A 24,151-nucleotide genomic window follows, 5' to 3' on the forward strand; every position below is an offset into this window, starting at 1 on the left:
TCAGTACCTCATTACAGAATACTGATGTACTAGTAAATCATCACCTAAAGCAGTTATTTTTCATTTTGTAGGGTTATTTCATAAACTAATCTTTCCCTACTTTTCCACTCAGCTCAAATGTCAATAAACAATGTTTGGTGAGGAAACCACTTGGACGATATGCGTAGTACGTGTTTCAAGCCTTGGAAGTTGATGGTCTCAAATGAAAGCACTTAATAATGAACTCCACAATGCCCTAAATTACATTACTGGACTTAAGCATCACTTATACAGTGTTACCACTGTGTACGGTAATCCAAGACATAGTTTATTTAACACAGTAGTTACCTATGCTCGGTTCAGAAAGGCTCTTTTACAAAAGTATGTGACGAAACTTTTTAATTGTGAGTCTTACACATAATATTTTGTAGCCTGACTGGCGACCTTGAATATTACCCAAATCGATATGATTAACTATGGCTGTTATTACATGTAAATGGAGATGATGTCACACAATTCTTTACGCGTCAAAGGTCGATAAATATTGGGAATATTGTAACTCAGTTCATCAATTGATAGTTCAAATAAAATCCCGTAACTTTTAATGGCAGAGGAACGATCGTATGGTCTCACTCTATCAAACATGTCTGCAAAAAGCATTTATGTATATCAAAATATTGGTATGATGAACACCAAAAGTGTTCACCATTTTCTACAAATACCATACTGTTCCTGACACTTTAAAAAAGTTATGTGGATCGCTTATTTCTTTTCCTCACTTCATGTTTTGTGAAATCTCGATGAACACGTCACAAGAGATTTGTTTATTATGTGAAAATTTACGATAAGTACATAAGCTACTTGTAGGTGGCGTGAATACTATAACAAATGCGGTAATGACAGTGCAAAGATATGGTTTTTACATTCGTGAAAGATATATTTCCTACTCAGTTTGTTTTAAATCATGAAAACTGCTTGTCTATGATATCTTGCATATAGTACTGTAATGTAATGGGTTCATTGATTGCATCGTTTTAAGTGATCGAGTTACTCAATTATTGCATCAAAATGACCTGTCATATCTAAACGTAAACCTTTAGGAAGAAATCCGATAGTTTTAAAATGCTGTGTGCGGAGGTTCATGTTGTCCATTCTAGTTCTTGGCAATGATAATTTAATTAGCATCATGTTACCCAGAAAAGTTTTGTAATTCTGTTGTCTAAGCTGATACGGCACAGCTTATAAAATATAGCTACATGTCTTCTCGTGGACATTCAATCACGTTCGCTGACCTTTTTGTTACTTTGGCATGATATTTGAGAGCATCTTTTACGGAGTTATAAAACTCAACTTTAATTCCAATAGTTTATATATTTTAATAATTACAGACTAATTCATACGATAACTGCTGAAACATCATGTTTTTAAATTCACAGTACAACATAAGGAGGTGAAATGAAATGGTGATGTTTTATTCAGCAATACTAGATATGCCAGAATCCAATATTTATTCTATCCTCTTACAGTTCAACCCCATGATTTGTAGATTCATCTCTTTTCTTTATTTTCTATAATACTTACTATTTTCATCTTTTCAATCAACAAAAAGTCGTTGATTCTTTTCCCGTCCTAAATTATTCTGATTTCGTTCTCATTACTTGCATTTTCTAGAAATTTAACATTGAGCCTTATTTTGTAATATGATTTGCTTGCCGATTCAGGCCTAACGTTTTTCTCTCTCGACTAAACTAAGCGAAACGGCAAACTGTGAGTGGAGTTCTGCTAATCGAATCAATGTAACTACAACTAATTTATATTTGTAGGTCAATACAAAGTTGAAAGCGTGAGTCAATTGAAGCTAGACCACCAGGGACAACCTGGAAGCACTGGACGGCCGGCTCAGTGGTCTATCGGTTAAGTGCTCTTGCGCGAGACTGGTAGGTCCTAGGTTGGAATCTCTCGAGGCGTGATCGTGGATGCGCACTGCCGAGGAGTCCCACAATAGGACGAAACGGCCGTCCAGTGCTTCCAGGTTTTCCCTGGTGGTCTAGCTTCAATTGACTCACGCTTTCAACTATGAAAATACTAAATCTCCACAAAAATCCCTTCTGACAATACAAAGTTGTTGATCATTTAATTAAAATAATATTTGGTTGAGGTTAGCTAATTATTTTTGTATTGAGTAATCGATATTTATACTATTTCTTTTGTTTCTATCGGCTATATTTTGAATGTAATGTAGGCGGATTTGGATGTATAGTCTAGTGGTTTAAACCAATAAGACAGGTCTACACGATTAATAATCAAACTGATAAGAAATTAAATTAAAACAAAAATATATTAATGAAGAATACTCTTTTCAATGATGAGAAATTAAATTACTAATTTTGTCTTTCCCCTTACTGATTGTTACTTATTTAAGCCTATTGTTGTTCTTAAAAGTTTTTATGATTTGTCTATTGAGTTCAAACTCCTGTCAGACTTATTTTGTCGACTTATCTTATGAATTGAACTTATTCAAAATAGTTTTCTATAAAAAAACCTTTGCATCATTTATCATTTGATGCTATCAGTTTGTCAATAATTCAATTGTACGTCACTGCGTTTGTTGATCTTGAAATATTTTCCACTACGGACTGAGATCAGCTGGCGAACCATCTAAATATAGAAGATACATGGCAGATATTACAACAGTTCACAACTTTTCATCAAAATACACACAAAACCTAACTCGAAACCTTAGAATTTCCTAGCAATCACTGTATAACTAAGTAAATGTATAGCTTATATTTTCCAACTTGTTTCAATTCATGACATCACTTATTCGGCACCCTTTTCAATCCTTAATGTATTAACTCCGCATATGCTGCTGCCAATTATTAGTAAGCAAGGAAAATACTTTATTGGTTAATAAAATAAATCCAGCTATGCTAGTCTTTGCCAATTTTGCGAAATTCTTAAATATACTTTGATATGATTATGTTTATTGGAATCCTTTAAAACTTTTTCTATAATATTTTACCCTGATAGCATACGTAGAAATAAGCTTCAAATTAATGTTATTCACTTGTTGTTGTGTTGTATATCAATATGATGATGATCATTAGAGTTTTTCTCTAAAGTGATGGGAAATTGACTAGTTTAACCTGTTGACTTTCAACTTATAGATTAAAGGTCTGACTTCAGTTCGATGTAGTTCGGTTTAGGGTGATGTGTATAGTAAATCTAATCTTGAAAATACGTGTTATTCAAAATCAAATATACATATATAAAGTTTGCATGTTGAATTAGCAATACACTTTATAAAAATTTATTTTTTTACCTTACACTACTTGAATAACAAACAAACCGATTAGTGAGTCAGAAAACCTTTTGTGTCTTTAAAAGCTTAATTATAGATATCTCAGAAAAGAGGCTCACCAAACTACTTCACGATAGTTTCGTATGTCATACTCATGTTCTATGTTAAAGAGATTTTTTACTGGTTAATTCACTGTTTCAATCAAACTAATTAGTTTAACACCAATTATTCAGTGTATTAGACATTCATAAGATGAAAACACCTTTTAAGAAACCTCAGAAATAAACTTTGTGAAAATTTACTTTCTTTGATAATTTAAGCTGCACTGTTAAAGAAAAACATATTTCCAAATACTAATTTGAAACTGCTTTTACAACTATACATTTTCAAACTTTTTTATCAAAACAGAAAATTCCATTATAATTTATCACATTTTTCTGTAAAATTCAAGGTGTTGGAGCATTTGGCAAAGTATGGCTTGTACGCAAAAAGGATAATAATCAACTATATGCCATGAAGTTATTAAATAAAAGAGATGTTGTAGAACGTCGACAGTTAGCTCATGTACAAGCTGAAAGAGATATTCTAGCTGAGGCAGATAATGAGTGGGTTGTGAAATTATTTTTTTCATTCCAAGATTCACGAGCACTTTATTTAGTTATGGAGTATATTCCTGGTAAGCAGTTAATTATTCTTAATGTATTTCTCAGTTTCTTTCGTATTTTTATTTCATGAACAATGTATTGCTATTAAATACCCAAGTGCACCAAATGAACTTTGTAATGAATTGTGTCATGTTTTCGCACCAAGTGTGGAAATATTACCGAAATTTAGTTGATAGGTATAAAGTCTCCAATATCAGTTAGCATTGTGTTGTGGACGAAACCTACAAGTATCAGAAGGGGTTTTATGGAGATTTTAGTAATTTTATAGTTGAATTCATAAGCCAATTGAAGCTAGACCACCACCATGGAAAACCTGGAAGCACTGGGCTCCCGTCCAGTGCTTCGATTGACTCATCAATTCAGCCTATAAGTATATTTTTTCTACCATTTTCAAGCGAAGGGTCTGTATTTTTGTTAATTCGTTTCCGTTTTGCATCGCAATCACTCAAAGGCTCCTTAAATATTGTTTAACTGTTAATATAACCGGATATAATCGATCGATGTCCAGAACTAACCACAAAATGAATTATTCGCTTGATTATGTAATCGTTTAGTTGGTAATTTCATTACGTTTTGCAGGTCACCAGTAGCAACACACTTGCACCTCGTTTGTTTTTCACTATTAATGACTCTTGAAACCATACAAATCATAAATACTGGTTTATCAGTAGATAAACTAGGAAATCCAGACTAATTCATGTCAAAATTTGTAGTTAGTGAGGTAACTATTAGTAATCCAACTGCTCAGTTGGGTAAAAACGAAACGTTTTATTCCTTGTTTTCAAATTAGTTTTGGCTGACAAATAAATCCGGAATACGCTTTTCTTTCTTATCCATATTTAACGGTGTTAGGTTTTGGTTATGGTTTTCAGAAAGTTTCTTTTTACTAGTGATTCTGTATAAAATTAATATAACTGATTTGCCTTTGTTGGAGAACTAGATCGCTTACTAGTCTTTGAAAAAAAAGAACTGCAGTTATTAGTTAAACTAAGAATAGTGACCATCAAAGAACTCAGAGGTAAAGGGATAGAGATCGCTCACAAAAGCAGTCTGTGATATCTCACCACCAATTGACTATCACCTTTCTGTATGACTTTGTGGTATTCCGTATTCCATATTATCTTTAAAATTCGTAATTTGTTCGTCCTGATAACCGTTACTCAATAACGCCCCAATGGTGTATAAATCAGAAGGCGAATACGAAGTGTTGATTGCGCTTATTACTGAACCACACACAGATATTCAAAATTACAGGCATGTTAAGCAAGCATGAAAGAGTAGTGCCGTAAAGCAAGCGAGAGAGTGATCGAGTCAATGAACGAGTGTGCGAGTCAGCGAGTAAGCAAGTCAGTGAACAGGATTAAGATGTACATATATATACATGGTGAAATGAGTAAATCATCGAATCAATTAAGCGATTAATAGTAAGGCTAGCAAAATGAATATATGCGTAGATAGTAAACAATGCTCAAGCGTACATAATAAAGGTACAATGGTATAGACAGATTGTTATTGTACGAATGACTCTGTCCGTTAAATAAGTTAGCAAAAGGGCTTAACCAAATTGAACATGAACAAACTCAATTGTACGTGAGCTGCTATAACTTATTTTTGAATAGAATGTACAGTTTTGTTGTCGAATTCGATAAAAAACAAAAATCTGATTAATATATCTGACCGTGTGTGAAATGTACAGTAATGCTCAAATAAATATACTTAGTTATATGCACTGTCACGACTCAGCATATGTAAAATAATAAAGTTCGGTTACGCAAAATATAATGTAATGGTTGCATCAAAAGCATCCATGAATTATTCTTGGAAGGACCTAAATTCCATCCATTAATGTATAGCTTTAATTTTCTAGTAGAAATTGTCAGCCTTAGTATTTATCTGATTCTCCCTATATTTTAAACGTGTTTTGATCATATAGGTGGTGATATGATGTCATTATTAATTAAGAAAGGTATTTTCGAAGAACCGTTAGCACGGTTTTATATCGCTGAATTGACATTAGCATTGCAGAGTGTTCACGCTATGGGATTCGTGCATCGGTTAGTACATTTTACTGCTTAATTATTTTTGTTGTAGCTACAATGTATTTTAACGTCTTTTGGTTTTTGCTCATAGAAATAGTATGGTCAAATGAGTATATAATGTCTGTGCATTCAACATTAGTGGTTTTGTATTTAATTGAGCCTCCCATACTATTGGGAGTGTTAGTTTGGGATTGAATGTACAAGAGAAGCTATTTGTAATTTAAAAACAATTTTTATTAGAAAATATTCTTCAATATGAATTGACAGTCGAATAACTTTTGAAAGTCGGTCAGAATGTTCTGATCATTGAATTCTATTGGCAATTATGTTTACTTTCATTACGAATGACTACTTGGGTTACTAGTTACAGTGAAACTTTAGCTATTCGTTCCTTTTAATGAATCACTAATGACCATTTTCTATGTATTTACATTTTTGAGATTTCGACACGTTAGCTAATCTGGTTAATATTTTAAAACCTATGTTCATAGGTTAACCAAACATAGTACTTAAAAAGCCGCTTTCTTGGTTTTGGACTGTTATCCCAATTAGATAATTGTTAAACTGAAAACAGTAATCCTTAAGAATTAAAAGTCAGAAAGACCGTTGTGGACTTTAGGCCACTGAATATCCCACTTATATCACATTCCCAGGATGATCGGGTAATCGCACTTCTGAATTTCATACACAAGTCTTTTTAGTTACCGTTTTTTAATGTAATTCATCGTTAGTACAGTGTTGTTTATCTGAGTCATACAAAAATTATTGTCTCCACAATCATTAACTTGTTCCATCAATTCAGAGAGTTAGGAATACTTGTAAACATTTGTTTTATCAACTTGGAAAGTGTAAAAATAAAATAAAACTCTATTTTACTAGATCATAAAATGAACACATTTCTTATTATCAGCAGAGATGGATGGTGGCTAGCAGTGGAATCCAAGACTCCTGTTTCATCCTATTTGGGACTGGTCAGCTGGATGTACTTGCACCCCAGTGTAGATGTTCTTTCGGGACTCACTAATGAATTTCCTATTATCGTTTGCATCTTTTTCGAGTTCTTCGTTGATTATTCTTCTCCATACGAACTCCTGTTTTTTTCTTGTTATTGTGTTACAAATGTAATACTGTTCCATTTAATCCTTAGATAGACGTTGACTTATTCTCATGTGTATAAATAACACTTCTTTTCCAATTCTCCTAGAGTGTACAGACCTAAAGGTAAGGTGGTTGACGAAATATTTTTCATAACTTTTTTATTTGATTGTATCACCCAACTAAAAAACACAAACGAAATCAAAGTTTAGTAGTTAAAACTGACAATTGAGTTCTAGGAACACTAAAGACTATGGATATTGCTCGTGAGGCTCAGCGCAGCGGGATTTTCTTATAATAAACGGTTATTTTCTTCTTTGTTAAAGGTAAATCTAAGTGTTAATTAGAATTAAGACATTTACTGAGCTGTCTTACGCATAGTTAATTAGTGAAACGTAACTAAATTTCCTAAAGAGATAACAACAACAGTTAGAACTGTACTGCTGTTAAACAAAATTCTACTCCTTTTACTGAGCCTCTGTTAACTCCCATCACAATTCAGTGTCATTTTTATGTGTAATTCAAACGTATTGTCTCATGATATCACTGTTCTCATACGTTTGGCAATCTGGTAGCATACACATCTTTTAAATCCTACTGATTCTACTAACGGTCCACCATCGTCATGGTTATTATTATCTAGTTTTATTATAGGGTTAGTGAAAAATTTTACACCACACTTTTATGTAGGGTATTCCACACACCTTTTTCCAGGATAGGTTTACATCCTTGATCTGTTTTTTAATATTTCATATAAATAGAGATATCAAACCGGACAACATTCTCATTAATCGTGAAGGACATATTAAATTAACAGATTTCGGTTTGTGTACTGGTTTTCGCTGGACACATAGTTCCAAATATTGGGATTTAGACTTCAATATACCTTGTACCTCACCCAGCCGTAATAGGATAAATCGAGCTAAAACAGCTGAACCACCTGAGTCAACCGAATCAACTGAAGATCAGATCACGAAAAGCTGTAAAGAATGTGATGAAGACGATGTTACAACTATAGAAAAGGAAGAGGTTGGGGTACTGGAACAAGTGCACAATTTCCGTCAAACAAATGGTAAACAGTTCACAGCGTTAAGGGGAGTACACCATGACAAAACACTTGAAAGGCGCAGGAATAGTTTTGCTAATCGTCGATGTGCACAATCTTTAGTTGGAACGCCGAATTACATTGCACCAGAAATTTTGCGCAGACAAGGTAAATTGTTAAGTGTTATAATAATCGTTAATTACTTTATCTCCTGGTAAATTTATTATTTTAAATATGATTAAATATTAAATAGGAAATTCAACAATGTACCAAATATTTGGAATAACTCTAGTAATACTATTCAATATGTCAGTCAATTCTTACTACTGTATATAATTTATAGATTATGGACAAGCCTGCGACTGGTGGTCTGTTGGGGTGATTTTATACGAAATGCTTGTTGGACAGCCTCCTTTCCTAGCGCAGACAGCGGCAGATACTCAAATTCGTGTTGTCCAGTGGTATAATTACCTTAAGTTGCCCGGTGAGCCACGTTTAAAAAAAGATGCAAGCAATCTTATACGTCAACTCCTCCGAGATCCATCTGACAGACTATCTGATCCAGTAAAAATAAAATCCCATCCTTTCTTTGAATCAGTTGCATGGGATAAACTTGTTCAGGAAACGCCCCCATACGTTCCAACAGTAAGTAATAGCTTGAAGTTTTATTCCTTTGTGAAATTGGCAGTAGCAGCGATTACGCTAGTATAAGTAGAACTAGGATTATTATTATTATTATTATTATTATTATTATTAGTAGTAGTAGTAGTAGTAGTCGTTGTTGTTGTTGTTGTGGCAATGTTAGTGTGGTGTATGCCCGTTTTGTCGACAGATAGAAGTAGTATGTAGTCGCGGTTTGAAGTGAAATGCCTGATAGCAGAAGATTTAATTGGACAGAAAAAAAGCAAACCAGAGAGTAAAGACAGTAATAACAGGAATGAAGGGACGATGAAGTTTGTAAGAGACATTTCAAAGATGTGCAAATAATTTACTTAATGTATGATTTTCATTCCCAACTAGTCTTCGTTCACTACAGTTGATGTCGCTGCCTCTACTCACGATGAAAATTCAACGGCTGCGAGAGTTTGAGGGAGGAGATGTTCTGAATTTCCTGAGGGAGTTTGAGGCTATCACAGGGCTGATGGGTGTGAAGGAGTTGAAGACAGCAAGGACGGTAGTGCTGGGGACGCTTCTGAGAGACAGGACGAAAGTTGTATGTGACAGCCTGGAGGGAGCCTACAGGAAGACAACATAGAAGGCGATCACAGAGTTCTACAGCCCAGTGGATAGGCAGGAGGCACTGCAAAAGTTCTGGCCGGCGAAGTTGTCAGTGGATAGTGACCCTCTGATGTTGGTAATGGAATTAGCCAGGTTGTTGCGTCGTGCACTACTGAATCTGGATGACGAATTAGAAACACACTTGCTGGCATCGCAAATAATCGAGAGCGTCCTGCTGCCATTTTCCAACAGCTGAAATTAATAACCGTTGCACAAGCAATAGATATCATTGAACCAGCAAAAGTAACCAGACAGTTGATGACCCAAACAGTAGCTCCGGTTGGGTGCGAAAGTCAAGAGATAAGTAGTGTCGAGAAGATAGAGGAGCTGCAGCGTGAGATTAATGCAATGCGAATTAATAATAACAGGAATAATAAATGTTACGCTTGTGGAGGAACAGGCCATTGGGAGAGAAACTACCTAACAAGGCAAAAACTCGGATATTTTAGACTATATAATTCGTGTTCTTTCTATCTAATAGAACTGGGGGTCGTTAAATTAATAGATAGAGAGGCAGTCTATGTGAGAGTAGAAATAGACAAACGAGAGTTGGTGTGTCTGATAGATACAGGAACACTGGTATCATTAATAAACAAAGTGCAATGTAAGAGAATTAAGCCATGTATGCTAGTTGTCCACACCATTGAGGACCACATGTTAGAGGTTCTGGGAATGTCTAACAGCATCGTAAAAGTTTTTGGTGAGATAAATTTCCCGTTCATGGTAACCACAAGCCTACCGAGACCGATATTAGGAGCAAATTTCCTAAGAGAAGTGAAAGGGATAATTGAATTAATGAGCAGGAAGGTGGTCACAAAGTATGTTTCATTCCCATTACATGAAAGTAGCGAAGTGACTGAGATAAGGATAACAACAGACGTCCCTATGAAGAAACCGAATATTAACGAGTTGCTCGCAAACTATACGAAGCTGTTCACAGGAGACGAAGAGCCATACCGATTTTGTGATAAAATAAGGCATGAAATCCCAATAGAGGACGATGGAGTGCCATACTTACAAAACGTGTTCTTGTGTATTTGGAGGTTGAGGTAAATCGATAAGTTCAGATGTTGGAAGAAGGTATAATTGAAGAAGCGGACAGCCCATACAGCTCTCCGGTCTTCTCGGTAAAGAAACCAAATGGGAAGTATAGATTTTATGTCGATTTTAGAGAACTGAATAACATCACAAAACTGGCGCTATGTGCAATGCCAACAATAGCAGAAATATTAGATCGACTACAGAATGCCACAGTATTGGATTTACGGTCAGGTTATTGGCAGCTGCCAGTAAAAGAGAGCGATGGAAAAAAGGCGGCATTTACCGTACGTTTGGCAGATGCACCGTTCACCTTCAGAAGATTAATGACGCTGCTGTTCAGCGACCTAGAAAATGACCAGGTGTATGGTGACAATGTGGTTGTGTACAGCCGTACGGATCAGATCATATAAAACATGTTGAGATGGTCCAAAAGCGAATTGAAGAATAAGGACAAGTCGCAGATAGCGGAAAATCGCGTCACTTTATTGGGGAATGGAGAAATAAAACTACTGCCAGGGAAGATCCTAACCATAAAGAATATTGTCGTACCCAATTTGATTCGTCAAGAACTTCGACTATATGACGGCGCCTCTATATAAGTTGCTAGGCGACGCGACAAACTTTCGACCGAATTAAAGACCTTTTAGATGACGCTGAGACTGCCATAATCCAAGAGATCATTTTCAGTAGTCACAGATGCAAGTGATCATGGTATAGATGCCGTCTTAATTCAGTCTGCCAAACTGATGGAGTACGCGAAACGTGTACTTACACCCACTGAACAAAAGTATTCAACAGTTTAAAAGGAGTATTTAGCGATTTTGTGGACAGTAGTCAAATGAAGACCGTACCTACTAGGTAGACGATTTCACATCGAGACTGATCATGCACCCCTACAGTGGTTGAAAACAACGAAAGACCCTCTTGTTAAGTCGGGGCGATAGATATTACGTCTAAAGGAGTACGATTTTAGTATCGGACATGTTCCAGGGAAGAAAAATGTAGTGACGAACTACTTGTCAAGGTCGGACATAAAAGCTAAACTTCTACCGATAGCATACGCAGTAAATAGCCTAGGAAGAGATACACTAGAACTTGTCCGGCAGCAGAAGGCTGACCCTAAACTCCGATAGGTAATCAGAGTGATAAAAGAGGGGGCAGAGGTCGACAAACGGGTGATGGACAAGGAGGTAACAGTGATGCGTCGGCAGAAGGAAAGACTAAAGATGAACGTATACAGAGCCCTGACCTAGTAGAATGATGAGAATTGGGTGGTGGTAATCTTGAAGGACTTACAGTATAAGACAATCGTGAGTATCACCAGGTATCGCAAGAACGACGGATTTATTACGACAAAGTGCGTACTGAGCAGGTATGAGAGACGGTATTCCACAATATGTATTCACTTACCAGCGGTGCCAACTAACAAAAAGTGATCAATATATACAACCTCTACTGCAGTCGGTGGACGTAAAGAGGACCGTTTCCATAGACGGTGGGCATTAATTATTACTTGTTAATTATAACAGAACATGCTACATGTTGGGTAGACACCGTTCCCATTGCAGGTCAGCGGCCAAGAACAGTGACTGAAGTGGTAATCCGGCAAATTGTAGCGGGTCACAGAATACCAAAAAATGATATTAACCGATCAGGATCCCTGTTTTGAGAGTGACGAATTTAAAACCCGTCTAGAGCAGTTGGGTACTAAGAGGATAGGAACTACACCGTATCACCCATAGACAAACAGATTAACAGAAAGGAACAACTGGACGTTAAAGAGATGGTTAGCGTCTAAAGAAGGGAACTGGGGGAGAGGAACTATTAGTTTTGCTGGCGCATCATTCCTCTGTACAAGGAACAACTAAGAAGTCACCTTCCCAGCTGATTTACGGTAAACATCCGCGACTACCGATACATATCAACAGCTGGCCTCAGCAACAGGAGTAGACTACAAAAAGGTGGAACAGAAAGAGAGGAAGAAGTGGAAGCCCTCTGTAGTGGGTGGCCTGGTAAAGTGTAGAGAACGGAAATACACCGCAGGTAGGGGACCAGGATCTGGGAAGCTTATCCCGAAATGGGAAGGACCACACATTGTCATGAAGAGGCGTGGCGTGGTTTACATGATCTAGAAGGAAGCCAAGCAAAAGCGCGTAAATTTCACTAAACTGGAAAGATGGTTTCAATGGCATTGGGAGGGCGAGTCACAAACAGCGACATAGAAGATAGCGGTACAGCGATCGGAACGATCGCAAGGACAGCTTAATAATGGGGGACGAGTGTAATGTGTGCTTCTTATATGGACCGATATAAGTAGCATGTATCAGGCATTGGAAGTAGAATTCTTACTAATAGAAGAGGAAGATGAAGAGAAGAGAAAGCGAAACTGAAAGCCACCGAAATGACAACAGGAATGAAATAACAATGTAGTTTGTAAGAGACAATCCAAGAAAGATGTGCAAATAGTGCATTTGATGCATTGTTTACATATTTTACAAAGACGGTGCAATTTTGTATAATACAATTGTTTCTCCTGCCCAAGCCTTTGTTCATTACACATGTATACATATTTTTTTGATTTTAGATTCGTGATGAGTTGGATACATCCAACTTTGACCCAGTTGATGATGAACGTACACTTTATAGTAGTGGGAACAATCATAGTTTGGATTATTCATCGACTAACAATACTCAATTACCATTTCCAAACTTTACATTCAAACGATTTTTCGATCGTGATCCAACCACTATCCAAACTCCATAATCTTACTCTTTTCTGATTCAGATCCCTGGCTTCTTTTGATAATTCATTTGTATCATTACCAATTATCCATTTTTGGTATAATTGCAATGAAATCATAAGAGGCATATACAAAATAAGTCATATACGTTTTGAAATATTTCTTGTCTTATCCCACGCTTTTAAGTAAAACTCTGTGCTGTACAGAAAATTTTATACTTTTCCTGTTGATTCTGCTTTTGAAGATATGCTTTATTTAAAAGTTTTCATATCTGAGTATATTTCTCTTTATATATATTATCTTTCTGTGTTTTGTCAATTGACAGTCTCAAATTCACTCTGTAAACTTCATTTGTCAGGCGTTAAATAATTACGGCAGTTTTACGAATAATTAATATAAAATATATATTGAATTGAACTTCATAAGCAGAAATGTAGATGCGTACAATTTTACCACATTTTGATGCATTTGGCGTTTTAAACAGTGGTTTTATATGCACATAATAATAATAATATACATTTACCATTGTCTACAGGTTTAGGTTAAATAATTATATAATCTTTCTTCAGATATTTAACTTAAATTGACTGCACCAGTTTTTATTTACTTATACTAATGCATATGTGTACATTTATATGGATTTGTGTTCTACGGAGGAGGTCAAATAATGTTTTGTCCTCACTCTATCGTTGTGTTTTACCCAAATATAACTGATTTTGGTCTTGATTTTCATGGATACCGTTAAGAAGTTAATTTAGAGTTTATGTACAGTCCTAATGTTCCTATAGAAGGGTAAACAAAAGTATGTAGCGCTAAATACTGGCTTAAATTGATTACACTTCTGTTGGTGATCTAGTTAAGTTTAACTAAGTAAATTAACTTGAAGACACTCGATTTCTCATCAATGTCATTCAGTATCTTATCTGTTCGAAAGCACCTCTTCATATGTGTGTAAAAATCAGACCATTATACAATGAGGTATATTCATACGAAACCTGAGCATTTTTCGGTTTCCGCGCACTATTAAGTGTGTGGTGATGTATATATCACCTACCAGACACATCCGGTATTCCGTTCAACAAAGCCCTTAAAAACATTCTTTTTTATTCTTTATGCCTTACAAATAAGTCACGACTCATTTCGATTTTTGCTTTCAACTTATTGGTTTGCGTATCTGCTACAGGGTAATCCTTCCATTCTAATCCTCAATAAAAAGCCGATGAAAAATTGGCTATCTTAATACTTACACAATTGTTACTCCGAAGTTATTTACGCGTAAGTACCTTCTGAGAAACTAGCTGCTAGTCCTTGAAGTCTTCTTGGCGCTTCCACTTTGGAGGATGTCTATGAATCTAAGTACTACCTACTCAAACAGCGAGATTTGTATGTTGAAACCGTGAATTAAATGGACATCGATCTTTCATCAATACGAATATGTTTTCCATGAAATAGCATGAGCTCATTGAATTGTTGCTCCTGGACTTACATATTCCTACACCGAACGTACACAAGCTAACAGATTATTGACCTACTTCCTCACTACAGTGGTACCTACGATACTCCCTAAACATTATCTACCGGTAAAACAGTCAAAAACACATGTGAGTAGTTCGAAAATTCATTTTTATTCCTTGTATCAAGCTGTAAGGAAAATGAATCCGAGTCGATCAATGTTTTCGTAATCCGGAAGTCCTGAATGGACTCGGTTGACAAACTCGCCTGCTTCATTTTAAATGCAAACAAATCGGATGTTTTGTACATTGGGATTCGTTTCTAAAGTGTTAGTAAACATCGGAAAACTATTATCAGAATACTGTATTGTTCATGACGAAACCAACAAAAATAACCGGTCGAAACAATATTGTATTCACACTATCAGTACTGAGGAAGGTGGTAGTAATTATGGTGATAATATTAATAGTGATAATAATAGCAGCGTTGGTTACTGTTGTCATGCGTACGTGTTCACCATCCTGTTTTAATTCGTAGGATTGGTAGGTTCAGCATCTGTCGAAAAGTCGCCTGACAAATTTACAATATATACCTCAACCAGGGAGAGAACTCTCCACTTACGTTGCAACCGACCGTTGCTGCTACCTTGACGTGGTGATCGGGCTTGCCTATCGTGACGAACCAATCGAGGTATACTGACTGGAACAATCGTTCCTCAAGTTCCTACCATGCCAGATAGGTCGGTGGAAGAGCGGTAAGACTAAAAGCAGCAAACCCAAGGTCCGAGGGTAAAGTCGTAATGCTGACTTTACAGAGGTGAGATGGGCAGTAGGGTGTTTCCTTCAGACAACAGGGATGCTGCCTTCACACAAGGAGGGGTGTGGTTAGAAAAGGTTGACCCCGAAAATGCACACCTTATCCCACGGCTATCAATCTTCGGCGGTATGTTCTTAACAAGTACGAAGCTAACACGAAAAGTAAAAAAGGTTATATGTGACCGACCTCAATCAGTTTTTCCTTGGGCACTGCGGTCACGCTCTCAGGTCACCATACCACCTGTAACCTCATTTCATTTTCAAGTACCTTCAGAAGAACTCTTCCACAGTGTGGGCGACCGGGAAGTAATAACTGCCCTCATACCTCTAACAGCACTCAAGATCGATGTATTCATAATCAATCTCCTCCTACCTCGACTTTCAACCCTAAACTCCCTCTTTCGGTTTCCTCCTCAAGCGTCACCATGGCCAACTATTCTAGTTCGCAAAACACTGTCTCAGGTCTACTGAAACCTCACTCCAAACTACACATTGGAGCTTTCAACGTACGTACCCTATGTCAAGTCGGCTAGCAAGCCTCATTGGCTAAAACCCTAAAATCTCGTTCCATTGATATATGCTGTGTCTCCGAAACACGCATATAGGATCCTAGAGTGGTCATTCAATCGACCTCACCTAGTCAAAACAGGGAACCGACTAGATACACCCTCCGTGTATCTGGCGAATCGACTGCTAGTTCTCGTGGACTAGCAGTTGTTGGCATAGCACTTAGTACGAGGGCAGAGCAAGTACTACTAGAGTGGATCTCCGTTAACAGTCGCTTATACACTGTTCTACCCAATGGCTCCGTAAGACCTCGGAAGAATAGGGACACATGTCGTTGCATTTTCACAGTTTCTGCCTACACTCCCACTGACTATAACCTGGACGAAGTGAAAGATGACTTTTACAGAAAGCTCTCTGAACTTCTTCATAAAGCTAAGCGCTCAAACATAGTACTCGTAGCGGCTGACTTTAATGCCCAAGTAGGTAGCTTAAACCAAAGACAAAAACATTTAGATGGGTATTTTAGTATTCCGGCTCAGCTAACAGATAATGGTGATCGTGTGACTGGTCACAATCACTGGTTGTCCAAATATATAAGAAGGGGTCAAAATCATCCGGTGTTAACCATAGAGGGATAAGTTTGACTAATATAGCATCTAAAATACTTGCCTCAATAATTATCGGGTGCCTAACTAAGACTCGTGAACTCCAAACACGAGAAAATCAGGCTGGCTTCAGACCTGGTCGTGGCTGTACCGACTACATATTCACTATTCGTCAGGTTTTAAAGCACAGACATGCTTATCGGCGTCCGACAATGATAGTTTTTCTTGACTTAAACGCAGCATTTGACTCTGTAGACCGAAAGGCTCTGTGACAGTGTCTGTCATTGAAAGGTGTACCTGAGAAGTACATAAACCTTGTGAAGGCTCTTCGCTCGAACACTACCAGTCAAGTGAGAGCTTATGGCGAACTGTCGTCTGATTTTACAACCTCAAGTGGTGTCCGTCAAGGTTATTCACTATCTCCATTTTTGTTTAACTTCGTCATAGACACACCTCTGGAAATAACGCTCTTATCGACTGAATTTTGGCGAGGTTGAAAAGTCATACCATGGGTTCTCACTCACATTAATATGTTATCGAGGATTTCGGATGTCGTTATTTATCAGCTATTAACAGCATTTTTTCCGTTACACGTCAATTTTCGTAATGTTTGTGCTTGTTACATAGCGTTTATTCCAATCTATTAGTAGCTTGACATATTTGTTGCTCACAACCTGAGCGAGTGTTTAGTAAGCCTAATTTGGTTATTTGTAACAATGCAAACACAAACAAGTCGATTTCGTCATGTATCAAGTCGAAAATAGACCTAAATCAGTTTAAGACAAAAATGAGCTCTAAAATCATCTACACATGACCCACCTCCTTAATTATGGTAGTGATGAACATGGATATTGGTAATTGTTTATAAAATGTAGGTTGAAGCAGTTGAGCGTTTAACTATTTATGAATGTAATGTAACTTGTAGATACACTGCCGTAAACAGTTCTATCCATTATAAGTATCATCTTTTTCGACTGAACTGACATATTATTATGAAACGCATCTGAGAAAGAAAAATTATTTCAGTAACAATTGACGTTGATAGCCTAGTCTCCCCGCTTTCTGAACATTCACAGGAACTGTGTATAACATTACTGTGGGTACCACATTAATTAGGCAAATATTCTTCATAAGTAAAGCGATGCGTGTTTGTTTTGAGCATGGTAATTAAACCATGTCGTAGTTAATACTAAATTATGATGGGTCTGTTATAGGGTTAACGAATTAATTCCTGTAAATAGAACCCACAACCATTGACCAAATTTTAAACAGAGTCCCAATACATATTGAGGAGTGATATCTAAATAGTGCTTAGCAATGATATTATTATTGTATGTAAACAGTGAATTGCTATTAGTATTATGAACGTTGTAACTGGATTTTTCTCAGATTTCATATCAATAAATGAAGTTTTCAAATCCGTTTATTTGCTTCTGCAGCTTTTTCGTCAATACCAAATGACCAGGTGCAATTCTCGGAAGGTTAGAAAATGAAGAGTGTTGTTTATAACAAGTAAGACACTTATAAGTACATCTTGTTAGATGCTTTTTCATTTGTTTATTGAATTTGATATTGATGAAGAAGTTTAATAGTTTGTTTCATGATTGATTTGTTATTTTTTCAGAATTACGTGAAGCTGAGAAGGTCCTCATACGTTTTCTGGTATGCAATCTATTGCTTTTTTTAGCTATTTGAAGGCACAAACTGTTACGGGAGAACTGAAGACAATTGGCTGATTAAAACCTTTTTACTGTACAGCAATTTTACTGTGTTTTTGGATGTGTTTGTTTTACTTAACCTTTGGACTTGTTTGTTTATATCATTCTTTTCGGACATTGTGGTTTCTTTTGTCGTTGGTTTGGTATTTGGAAGTTTTTGCTCCGGGAACCTACAAAATTGAAGGTTTGTCTTGTAATTGTTATAATTATTGTTGTTAGAACGACTTTGGTCGATTATTTGTGAATTGCGAATAAACTTGGTATCTAATTTGGAGTTTTTGTTCTCTTGCCTACTTGGGTTCGTGATTTGCGAATATCGACGGCCAGTACTTCAATAGTTGGAACGGGCAAAAGCTCATAATTGGACGTAACACAAACCCTTCTAATAATCACGTCTATGCCGGTGAAACACTTAGCGAGTTACTGAATATGAAAGATTATGTGGAGAAACAATTTACAGGTTAACGATAACCGTGTCTAATATTGACTACTGACATGTTCATTCACCTAATAAATATAAAAATAACTATACAGTTTTTGCATTATGAGACTTGTCATTATGTAGAATTATAGTCTAGTTCGGTACTAATACTGCTTTGATAATAGACCTAATCGGAAAACGGTAAATTTGTCGTGTGATTGGCTGATCTGTGAGATCTTGTGTGGAAGTCGCATCACTATCTACGCTGACTCATCGCATTATGATAATTAACAACTATACTCAGTACTTCTCAAGAACATGTTTGGGCTGGAGATTGAATAATATATTTGATGTGAATAGTAATAAGTTACATATAATGACCAGGTCTGCAAGGCTGATGCATGTCATCCGATTGAATGAATGTCTCCACTACCTTCTCCATGTGTTACATGTCGAGTATACATCTTTTCAGTCATTATATGCTTGACTTCGAAGACCATGTGGTTAGGAAACAATATCACTACAAGTATTCATCGAGATATATTGTCACAGTGAAGAAACCTGTGCATACGACACAATATTCTAGCGAAACGTGTAAACTGATACAGTGCTACAAGTTTTCGTAATGAAACGGGTACTTATAAAGCAAACACTTGGTAGTTTTTTGATTTTCACAAACAGTTACCCGTTAACATTATCGGTATATCTCCCCATGGATTCGTTGCTTAGTCTGGGTAATGAAATTGTTGTTGTTATGGAGGGTGTGAATGCTATCTATCTTCCATCGACTGCAGTGTCTAAGGATATGATGAACTATGCAGTTTGTATTCACAATGGGTCGAGCTTACGTGTAAGATTTCTTATGTATGCCAGTAGTATATGACGGCAAGGACACCGTATGTCACATTTATCCACGATCCAGGTTACATCTGCTCGCAATTTATTTTTGCTTCCAGAAAAACATAACAGGATGCCGTCGACCGAAATAATCCCCCAAATTTACCGTAACCGGACAAAATTTCACCCAAAATGGGGGAGATTGAGTAGTTACAAAGTCACATTCGATCCAACGTGTGCACTACAAAACAAAGAGAGATAAACCGATGTTCTTCGCAATGATTTTCTGATTTTGATGTAACAAAAGACCACTTAAATATGAATAAACCTGATATTTGTGCAACCCAACGTACACCCAACAGACCTTCAGCAATTGTAATATGGAATGACCGCCTCTGGTCAGACTGTTCAAGTTCGTTGAAACGGAACGGGGAGCGACTTTGAAAGGGTCTGACTTATTTACTGAGCCCTGAATTTTCAGGAATTGATCTCCTACCAGGGGCTCCACTAAGCGACTTAGAATACGCAGATGACATAGTCCTGTTTGGTGAAGACGCTGAGAAAATGCAGAGTCTTCTGTTAGAACTGAGTTATAATGCCAGGATGTTTGGGATGCGTTTCTCCCCATCTAAATGTAAATTGTTACTCCAGGACTGGCCTGCGTCAACACCTGAACTTAGGATAGGGAGTGAAGTAGTCGAACGCGTCGAAAACTTCACTTACCTTGGAAGTCTGATCAGCCCTAATGGGTTGGTGTCTGACGAAATCTCAGCACGGATTCAAAAAGCTCGTTTGGCTTTTGCCAACTTACGTCACCTATGGCGAAGGCAAGATAACCGTCTATCAATTAAGGGACGAGTATACTGCGCAGCAGTTCGCGCTGTTCTACCTTACGGCTGTGAAACATGGCCATTAAGAGTAGAAGATACTCGTAGGTTACTAGTATTTGACCACAGATGCCTTAGAAATATTGCTCGCATCTGCTGGGATAACCGGGTAAGTAACAGTGAGGTTAGACGCAGGGTATTAGGAAATGATGGTTAATCAGTTTATGAGATCATGGATCTTCATCGACTGAGATGGTTGGGCCACGTGTTACGTATGCCTGAACACCGATTACCACGATGCGCATTGCTGACTACTATTGGGGATGGTTGAAAAAAGTTAGGGGCGGCCAAACCACAACATGGTATCAGTCCTTGAAGTCACTAACCTTTACACTAAGCCATGTTGGTAGATGCAGACTACTTGGTTGGGATCCACGTGACTATCGTAACCATTGGTCGGAGACTCTGGGTGACATGGCTCAGAACCGATCACAATGTTGTAGGTGTATACACTATTTGTCTTCCCTTAAACTATGAGATTAAAATTGTTTCATATCCGTCTTTCTTCCTGTACTATATCCTTACATACAATCTTTCTTTCATATATTAACACCAGTGAATTAACTACTTCTATGGATTTAATGTTACTGCCACTTCGCTTGCAGTCAACCCCTCGGAAGTGATTTACGTGGATTACCAATCGAATTATTTATGTGCGTGCATCAGAAAGTCAAGCAGCTCAGCAAATGCTCCATTAAAAACTTATTGTCATCGCTCTAGACTGATATTATATAGACTTTACTTTTGAATAAGAAAAGTCAATACGAGTCATGTGGTTGTGAATCAATGAACACTGTATGTTGAAAATCAATGGCGAAATTAATAATAGGACGACCGGGAAAGTTAGTCAGCCATTTACGTTATTCATGAAAACTGATTTCGTGTACATACGCTTGTGCTAGAAAAAATTGAGGGATGTAATTGTGGATCAAGCGAATGGATAGAGTACAAGTAGACAGTGCGTGAACATCATAAGATGAGAAGGATGATCAGGTTAATTTAAGCATTGTATTTGAACTCCTCGGAAGAATATTAATATTTTCATGAGGTCAAAATTTAATATCAACTATATGGTAATTCAATGAAACGTCAGGATGTTGTATGGTTGTTCGTAAAAAAACCGTACATTGACTGGTGTTAATCTCGGGTGTAGGCATAGCAATGAAGATGCAGTTTCTTTGATCGACTTCCCCACATTTATATATCATTTCTAATTTTGAGTCAGGTGGAGTTTGTTGTTGTTACTTTTACTAAGGCATATCTGGATATGTTCGATAGTGTGTGAGTATTTTCGTAGTGTTTCGCAGCTTATTGGCATCGGTCACATTGTTTTGGCAGTTTTGTCGAGGTGAAGAAGTTCACCCGTCAGTACGATTATCCATGCAATTTTAAACAGGAGAGTGGATCTTTCCATATTTTGAGATGTTTGACTTCTGCTGCGTTTATCGTATCAGATTCATAAATTCGAATTCATATTGAACGCTTTCAGTGATTTGGCGTTTGAATTACAATTTTGCACGTTTGTCACCTCCGCTTTGACTAGTTGAGTGTTTTCTGATGCGTATCTGTATAGGTACGCGTGCATCGACATGTACTGTTTTTCCGTTCTTTTCTTAGAGTGACTACTTTGACTACCACCAATTGAAGCTACCGTTATATCGGATTTTCATAGTTACTGTATTAGTGGTTATGGTGCGTCACTTTATGTGAATAGTTTTCTTACGCTTACAAGAAGTTATACCACTGAAGAGACTGAAGACGTACCATGTGAATTAAGAGGGTCAAAGTATTTTTTCTGAAATAGATCTGAAAGATGCAACTTTACGAAGTTCACTGGCCGAATTCGCGAATTGACTAACCACAGAAGGAGAGAGGAAACATCACTACATCCCTTGTTTTGTGCTCTAGTGATAAAATGATGATCACTTTCCCGATACTTATGATCACTTTCCCGATACTTAGACCTACTCTGTCCATCTGAGAGTAGGAAAAATGGAGTGACTCGCTAGTTGGACATGTTGATGAACTGAGGTTGATGTTGATATCAGTGGAAAATCGAGTAACTGTCCTTCTTGTGTATATAAGCCGCCATACAATGAAGAAAATTGCAATCCTTGGTCTAAATCTCACGATTCGTAACAACATATTCACACTGATTACTGTGGCTCATTTTTTGACTGATATTTTTCTATAGTTATTATTGACTGATATCGCGAATGGCCAGAATTGGTGGTCATGGATATTCGTAGTGGGAATTCCAGTCAAAGAACAGTGTGGAGTAGTTAGTGGTGAAATGATACCCAGTGTATTAGTAATTGATAACGGAACCTATTTCACAAACGAAGGATTTTAACAGCTGTTTTAACGATATTGGATGCCGTCATCTGCCTACGGCTCCACAACATTCTCAGTCCAATGGTCTAGCAGCGAATGTCGTCCGGATCTCAAAAAGTACTATCACATCAGTGAGTTCAAGTAATTTAGTTCAGTATCGCAATAAGCAACATTCACGATCACTCAAAGGTCCAGATAAACTCTCCAAATCTCGGACTTTTCAATCTTATTTAGTGAATAGGACATCATCAGAAGTGCATTTTCACTGGGGAAATGATTATCGACCATCTAAGGAAATTAATACCCAGAATATGGGTAGTCGGACGATAAATGTTGTTGATTGAGATGACCATTCACTTCATAGCGGATGAGTATAGCAGTTGAAGGTTAGTGAATTAAGGAATCCCAATTTTATTTCTGATCATTCTCTAACTAATGTTAATTGTGTAGATAATTCTGAACTTCAGATAGATAGTTCAAATTTGGATTCCGATGATTCCCTCGATCATGATGACTCTAGATAAATCCTGATTTCAGATAAGAGAAGAAAGCTAGAATCAGAATATCTAACAACTGAAAGGATCTGACAGAATCGCAATAGACTAAAACTACATTATGGACACATGAGCAAACAGACAGTCTGTAGAAGGTGTAGTAATCGAACAGTATAGCTACTGTACAATTAAATGTTTTGTGTCGTCTTCTAATCTGTTAAAATGATCCAATATAGTTTCATTTTGGACACTTAGAACTCCACTTCATGATTGGGTCTTGTGGACGTTCTGGGCTATTTGAGGTTGTTGGTAATTCGTTAGACTATTTCAAATCCACGAAAACTCATGTTGGTAATGAGAATGAAAGTGAAATAGTTGTCAAATTTCAGTCAAAATGACCAAATTTTGATGAATATTTGACTGTGTCACATGCTGTTATATCCTAGTGAAGACATAAGTACGGGTAACTTCCGAGACCTATTAATGGATTATTATTCTATATACATTGATATTGTATAAATATTCGGTGATTAGATTTAATTTATATATATATTCATCTTATTATAAGCTCTATTTTGACCTAAAAATTATTATTATTATACGATTTACTGTTCCTAAATTATATTCAGTTTATTGTTTACCGTCTTCCACGTTCACGGCCACATTCGACTTGATCTTGTATACATATTATTTTCTATTTTATGGTGTGATACGGTCTGTCTTTCTGGTATGTAAACCGAGAATGCTTGAAATAAATGATTCGCATAACAGAAGCTGTTATTGGTGTTCTGCACTCAACTGGAAAGGCTAATATGACAAAGGACAAATAAGGACGCCAGACTGCTCATACCGGTCGAACGTCATTGGTTTGGCACAGTGCTAGGATTGGATAAGTCG

At 36.9% G+C, this 24,151-nt stretch overlaps 1 protein-coding gene across 1 annotated transcript; it reads left to right on the top strand.

Moving 5' to 3' along the window:
• Positions 1 to 329: 329 nt before the first annotated feature.
• Positions 330 to 13,207, top strand: Smp_171920 (serine/threonine kinase; the record flags this gene model as incomplete). Its single annotated transcript, XM_018788760.1, has 7 exons — positions 330 to 360; positions 3,732 to 3,956; positions 5,879 to 5,999; positions 7,841 to 7,983; positions 8,179 to 8,292; positions 8,468 to 8,769; positions 13,028 to 13,207. The coding sequence occupies 7 exons, from the start codon at positions 330 to 332 to the stop codon at positions 13,205 to 13,207; spliced, it is 1,116 nt and encodes a 371-aa protein (XP_018654271.1).
• Between the last annotated feature and the right edge of the window lie 10,944 nt (positions 13,208 to 24,151).

This window comes from Schistosoma mansoni, chromosome W (genome assembly GCF_000237925.1).
Source record: "Schistosoma mansoni strain Puerto Rico chromosome W, complete genome".
Classification (NCBI taxonomy): domain Eukaryota; kingdom Metazoa; phylum Platyhelminthes; class Trematoda; order Strigeidida; family Schistosomatidae; genus Schistosoma; species Schistosoma mansoni.